The sequence below is a fragment of the Mycetomoellerius zeteki genome, unplaced genomic scaffold (genome assembly GCF_001594055.1).
Source record: "Mycetomoellerius zeteki isolate Tzet28-1 unplaced genomic scaffold, Tzet1.0 scaffold294, whole genome shotgun sequence".
NCBI classification, from domain to species: domain Eukaryota; kingdom Metazoa; phylum Arthropoda; class Insecta; order Hymenoptera; family Formicidae; genus Mycetomoellerius; species Mycetomoellerius zeteki.
Genome location: NW_017257276.1, coordinates 133,229 through 140,061, shown reverse-complemented (window position 1 = coordinate 140,061; position 6,833 = coordinate 133,229). Strand labels below are relative to the sequence as shown.

At 32.8% G+C, this 6,833-nt stretch overlaps 1 protein-coding gene across 2 annotated transcripts; it reads left to right on the top strand.

The window, feature by feature from the left end:
• Nucleotides 1-712: 712 nt before the first annotated feature.
• On the top strand, nt 713-2,325 carry LOC108724383 (beta-1,4-galactosyltransferase 1). 2 transcript variants are annotated; one of them, XM_018450730.1, is made up of 2 exons: nt 713-1,971; nt 2,050-2,325. In XM_018450730.1, exons 1-2 carry the CDS (start codon nt 1,183-1,185, stop codon nt 2,242-2,244), a joined length of 984 nt encoding a protein of 327 aa, XP_018306232.1. In that variant the 5' UTR covers nt 713-1,182; the 3' UTR covers nt 2,245-2,325. The 2 variants fall into 2 exon arrangements, with proteins under 2 accessions (XP_018306232.1, XP_018306233.1); XM_018450731.1 differs by having other exon boundaries at nt 713-1,990; nt 2,050-2,117.
• The last annotated feature ends 4,508 nt before the right edge of the window (nt 2,326-6,833 follow it).

Here is a 6,833-nt window from a genome sequence, read left to right as displayed (position 1 = left end):
TTTTTACCATATATTCAACATTTTTTGAATAACAAATAAAAACCGCGTTTCTAAATGAAGTCTACGGTGGTCTACCGTCTACGCCTTACGGTATCTACAAGTACAATTCCTCGGAGAAAAAAGTGATTCTTTTTTTTATCGAACAGATATTATTATAAGTATTATCGCAAAAAGGGAAAAACTTAAAATCTTTAAATTAAAAACTGTTTAAGGTAAATATTCGCGACTGCGCGACAGTGTGCGCGTCTCCTCTCTTATCATCCTCTTGACATTCTCAGCCGCTCGTCTCTGTCTGGTGTCTGCAGTCTGCTGTCTGCTCTGTCGTCTGCAATAGGGACAACAGCTAGTGCAGAGTCTCCTCGTTTGTGACAATTGTGACGGCTCGGCCGTCGGGGGGTCGGGGGTCGGTCAGGGTCGGGTCATAAAGTGTTCTTGTTTCGGTCAAGCATCGCTTTAATTTTTGCGTATATGTGATACTCCTATATTGCTAACGTCAATTAAAAACGCTGGCGAAAACACACCATGGTGCAGACGAATATCTACCTCTCACTTAGATAGTGCACGGCGCACGCGCACCACACTCGAGTACGCTGTACAAGTGAGAGACATCCGATATTTCCTATCTCGCTGTCTTCGCACACACTTCGACACATCTCCCACCCCCCCCTCCCAAAAAGTGGTAATAGTAGTATTACGCAAGTATATGAATTTTTGAAAGTTTCTGCCGAGTTTAACTTATGCATTTGATTTCATCTACTTTTATACCAAATTACCAATCTCCTGTGGAAGATTGGGAGAGTTGGAGGTCTCTTATGTCCAGAGGTGTCTTATATATCTATGTCACTGGCCATTTTTGACTCCGTGTCAAGTGAGTCAAGTCGGACTTCGGAGAGACGTCGGCCATACAAAGGAACAAGGGAAGAAAATCGAAGAACGTCGTCTGCAACTGTCAGACTGTCACCACTGTCACCAGTGTCACCTCTGGTCACCTCTGGTCACCTCTGCTTGAGGTGGCTCGAGGTGTGAGGTTGTTCTGCGAAAAAGATGTGCATGCGCGTGAAAATGTACGTTCGATAATGAAAGATTACAGCGTAAATATCACGACTCGTCTGAGAGACTCACTTCCTTTGACTGATATGTTTATATCAGTGGCGGTCTGTCACACATATATAGGTTAGAAGCATGAAGAACTTGATGAGTATTTTGAAGATACTTTTCCTGAATCACGCGCGTGGACTGTCCTACACCGCGACGATGACGCTCCTGCTGTGCTATTGTCTTCATCCGGCACGATTCGCTTCTCACTACCCCTTCATTAAAACGGAAAACATCTACGGCGAAATGGAGAGATCGTACCCACCGAGGGACAACTCCTGCGTGATCTCTGTCAGCGGTAGACGGTCCTCCCAACTATTCTATCCGGAGGAGTATCCCAGGGAGGACCCAGTGGTGATGGCACGTCGGCTCGGTATCTTACCAGGCGGCCAGTGGAAGCCACTTAATTGCCATCCCCTCTTCAACGTGGCTATTATACTGCCCTATCGCCACCGGCAGAGTCAGCTTGCCATTTTTATGAATTACATACATCCCTTCCTGCAGTCACAGAATCTAGACTATCGGATATTTGTAATCGAGCAGAGCCCGATGCGCGAGTTCAATCGCGCTAAGCTTTTCAACGTTGGTTACGCCGAGGCCACCAAGATCAATGATTTCCACTGTTTTATTTTCCAAGATATTGACTTGATACCGCAGAATCCCAACAATATCTACGCATGCACCAAAATGCCCAGGCATATGAGCTCCAGTGTAAATACTTTTCGATACAATCTACCTTATACTGGCTTGTTTGGAGGCGCGATAGCGTTGACGAGGAAGCAATTTGAAAGAGTAAATGGATTTTCCAATGTGTTCTACGGTTGGGGCGGAGAAGATGATGATTTCTACAGTCGTTTACAATCTAGGGGTTTTCAGGTTTCGTCGATTTAAATCGGTGTGAATGCTTATTTTTTCAAGTGTAATTCAAGTTATATAATTGGTCTTGTTCCACAGATCACACGCTTTGGACCTGATGTAGCGCAGTATTATATGTTGACACATAAGAAGGAACCTCCCAGTACTACGAGATTCGCAAATTTGGAAAGCGGCGCTCGAAGATATGATACTGATGGACTGAGCAACCTAGAATACAGAGTATTAAATCATCAGTTGCGACCATTATATTCTTGGATTTTAGCTGACGTGTAATTTACAAGTATTTTTTATCTAATATTACCATATATATTTATATCTTTTTTAAAAAATTAATGCTGACCATATACAAGTTATTATCATGGCGCACTATGTATTTTTTAATATTAAAAAGTATCATTTTAATATAAAGTATATTAAAGGTAATCAACAAAATATGTATAATTGTTTTGCACACTGTGATAGAGCATTATGATTAAAAATCTTGCAAGAATTTTTTTTTAACGATTGAAATAATATTCCATTTTTGTGCAATAAGAGTTTGAACGATTAAACTTGCAACAAATATTTCCTTGTATGTGAGATTAATGTCTTTTCGATAGTATTGGTAGCACACAATGATGACAACAGTAATAATAATTAATTAATAGATTGTACAAAGAGATATAAAAAGAATATGTAATAACATTATGTTATTGATAAGAGTTAAAGACTGTAATTATCAGATATATTTCTTATTTTGGCTCATTAAAAGCTCATAAGAAAGAGCAATGCCATTTAAACACATAATATTTAAATGTACTGTCACTGCATTACATCATTTAATTTTATATTTTTGTGATATTTACCATATATATAAAAGAGTTGCAACTATTTTTAATGGTACAAATTTTCACATACATAGAAAGTATGTTATTGTAATCTTTGATCAATAATACCTCAAATCCAAAGAGATTCTTTTTATGTTGTAACTTATGATAGAGCGCAGTATTTTTCTGAGATTGTTCCTAGATACTTCTACTTTAGATATAAATTCTTTTTTATGTTGTGAGATTTTATTGTAAGAATCGATATTGCATATATATATATATATATATATTTATATATATAATATTTTATATACATATATTACACAGTACGACACAGGTTTCCTCCCATGAAAAATTCAAAGAGGTTCTGAAAGTAGGTGTAAAAAAATATACCCGTGTCTCGGCGTTTTATCAGATCAAATCGTTAACGTTTTTTATGCAGCCGTATTTATCGTATTTGTTTCATATTGGCTTTTTACAATTGTTCCAAATTATACAATATAATAAATTAAAAACAACATTCTGAGCATCTTTTTTTTTCATATATTTTCAAATTTTTGTATTATAGGTAATAATAATATAATTATAATTATTATAATAAGAATTTTGGTCGTTTGTATGATTTTGATTTTGTATCACGAACAACAGACCAGCAGTATTCACCAAGTATGTGTCTGACGTCTTTTCCTTTGAAGCGTTTCTCAATGATCGCAATGTCTTGGTGAAAGCGTTTGCCATGTTCATCACTGAATTCACCCAAATTTGGTGGAAAAAATTCAAATGATTGTGAAGAAAGTGTATTTTGAGTGACATGTTCACTTTTATTGCATGGAAAGCCGAAATCATTTCAGCAACAATTTCTTTGTAATTGTCGATTTGTTTATTGCCCAGAAAAGTACCCCGCACAAACCTTATGGAAATTGAATTTCGATCGAATTGGCCGAAAATTTGATATGTTGTAGATCTTGTCGTCCTCCACGGGCATGACTTCCTATAATAAACCATTTGACCTCTACGAGGCGTCATTTTTAAAAATGGATATAATACTCAATATCTCTTATTTTCAGCGAGTACGGTGCATTCCTACGTCATCACTGTCATTATTTGCACTTTCTATGTACATTTTTAAGTAAAAAAAAGTTATTTACGGTTTTTCTAATTTTAGGGGGGATTATTAGCGTTTCAGATTGATTGTATTAAAAGTCTGAAAAATTATCGGCGCGCAATCATATCTGAAATAAATTGATTTAATAAAGAATATATATTGTGTATTATTCGAAACGTCTAACTTTGACCGTGTTGGCGCGCTGTGTCGTATTTGACGTATTCATATATACGGTCGTTTCTTAAGTTTTAATTATGTTTAAAAAAAGAAAATTGTAAAGAAACGTACTCGCAATAATCAAGCACCATGATTTGTGAGAGATGAGGGGACTCACAATAAATAAGCACCCCGATTTGTGAGAGGCAAGGGAATTCAAAATAATATCAAGAACTCCGATTTGTGGGAAACAATCAAGTCGATATTATCCTTATAAATTTTTACTTAAAAATATAAATAGAAAGTTCAAATAATGATGTAGGAATGCACCGTACTCGTTGAAAATAAGATATTGTAGTATTAACTCGTTTTGAAAAATGACGCCCCGTAGATAGAGATCAAACGGTTCATTGTAGGGAGTCGTGCCTGTGGAGAGACTTTTTATCAGGACGACAAGATCTACAATATATCAAATTTTTAATCAATTCGACCGAAATTCAATTTCCATAAGGTTTGTGCGAGGTCCTTTTCAAAGTCAGTGCCGAGACACGGGTATGCTTTTTTTACATCTATTTTCAGAATCTCTTTGAATTTTTCATGGGAGGAAACCTGTGCTGTACAGTGTTATAAAAAAACATTCGATGATACTTAAAAAACGTTAACGACTTGATTTGATGAAACGCCGAGACACTTTCAGAAAATAGATGTAAATTTATCTCTTTAAATTTTTCATGGGAGGAAAAAAAAATCGATTTTTGTCGAACTGTGTTATATATGTATTACATTAATTCTTTGCTTCACGAAAGTCTCACCTTTTTCCACTTACTTTTTAATTATTTTGATGAATTTCTTGACATTAAGTAGGTATTTTGTTTTCGTGAAGTTCCTAGAACATGAATAAGTGTTTTCAAAAATATAAACATAAATTTTTATTTGCTTAATCACTATAAGAGCTAAACAAGTCAGAATTTATGTTATTTTATTAAAATTATTTTTTAATGTATTTTTAAACTATTATCAATATCAAAACAATTCAGGTATTCAATTAAAACAAATAAAATAAGACAATAAAGTATTTTTCACAATTTTATCAGATTTTTTTCCGTACGTTATTTTTTTTTATCATAAATTGATAATCTTCGAAAAATATGGAAAAATCGATATTTTCTACTGTAAATCCAAATAAATAGTTTGAATATCTCTTATAATGATGTCCTAGGGGTTTTTTGGCTCACTGAATCTGAGATCAAGGCCGGTATTTATAGTTGGTTCTTATTTTAAGATCGTCTTAAGTAATGTCTTAAGATGCTAATACAGCCCTCTAATTGGTTCACGACATCTTAAGATTGTACTTAAAACGGTCCCAAATATATATAAGATCCAACTATGATACCGCTTCAAAATTTCTGAATTTTAAAATAAAAAATGACGGAATCGTATGATGGATCAAAAATGAAAAAAATGGTCTTATTATTTTAAAACTGTTTAAAACTTCGTTTTTAGGTATGTTGATCGATGCATCTTCTCAGATGCAGAGAATCTGAAGATCATTATTAAAACCTTTCCCACTGAATAATTTATTTTTATAAATAATGAAATACTAAATATTTTACTAAAAGTTATTTAGATTATTGATCGGCCATTGAATTGTAAAATTCTGACTTCTAATTCATAATCAATGACCCCACAATTTCCGGGTACAAAGTTTAAAAAAATCGACCTCATATAAAATTTGGTGACAACAAAGGGAAATGTGAATGACACAAAGGGACTTTCTAACATTGCTCAGTCTCTAATGATACCAACTTATTACATATCTAGATTCATATAAATTATGAATCAACAGAGTATAGAAGTATATATTTTGAGTTATATATATTTTAAGCGTTTTGTATCTTTGAATATACGAAAAATCATAATGACAGAGCAATACTAGTGATTTAAGTATACTTTAGAATTACATTTCAAAACTGAAAATTAAATCGGCACTCAGTTTGCAGAACTGGATGTATATATTAAAAATTCATACTGAAATATTATATTTAGCATTGAGATTTAGCTCCGATCGAATAAGATATTTTCCTACTCAAAACAATATCCATGTTCATTAATTATATGGATGTATAAATAAATACATAAATTAAAGAAAATGTGACAAAATGGAAAATGTTCGATTGTAGAAAAATAAAATAAAACTATATATGCCTATATATACCGTACTGTGAATGTTTAAAATAATACTTATTTTCAAGAAATATATTTAGAAAATGTAACACACAGAATTTGTAATTTTTTTTACTATGTTTAAGGTATGAAGGAAACAAAATTTGAAATGTTCTTTTCTCCACAATATTCAATTTTTATAATTTTTTGCAGATATTATTATATACCATAAATACAAATCTATTTCTAATATATATTTTCATATTCAAAATTTGTAACAGTCCTAAAAAGTATCCAATGAGAATTGATATCCGATAAGAATAAAATAAATAGCTATAGGTATATGTAACAATTACATAAACACATTTATATCATGATATATATGTACATTTATATTTTTAGATAATCGTTTTTTTAAGCGTGGAATCGAGTTATGTTTTTGTCAAATATCTGATATAAAGATTTGATAATCATGTATTATGTATTTCTTATTGCCAATATGATATATTCGATACATAAATCATTTTTGAAACAAGAATAAGAATTTTAGGATATATAGATAAATAAGACAAATAAATTTATAAAGTTTTAATCTGTTATAAAAAAGTTCACACGTTTTCGATATGCAAATA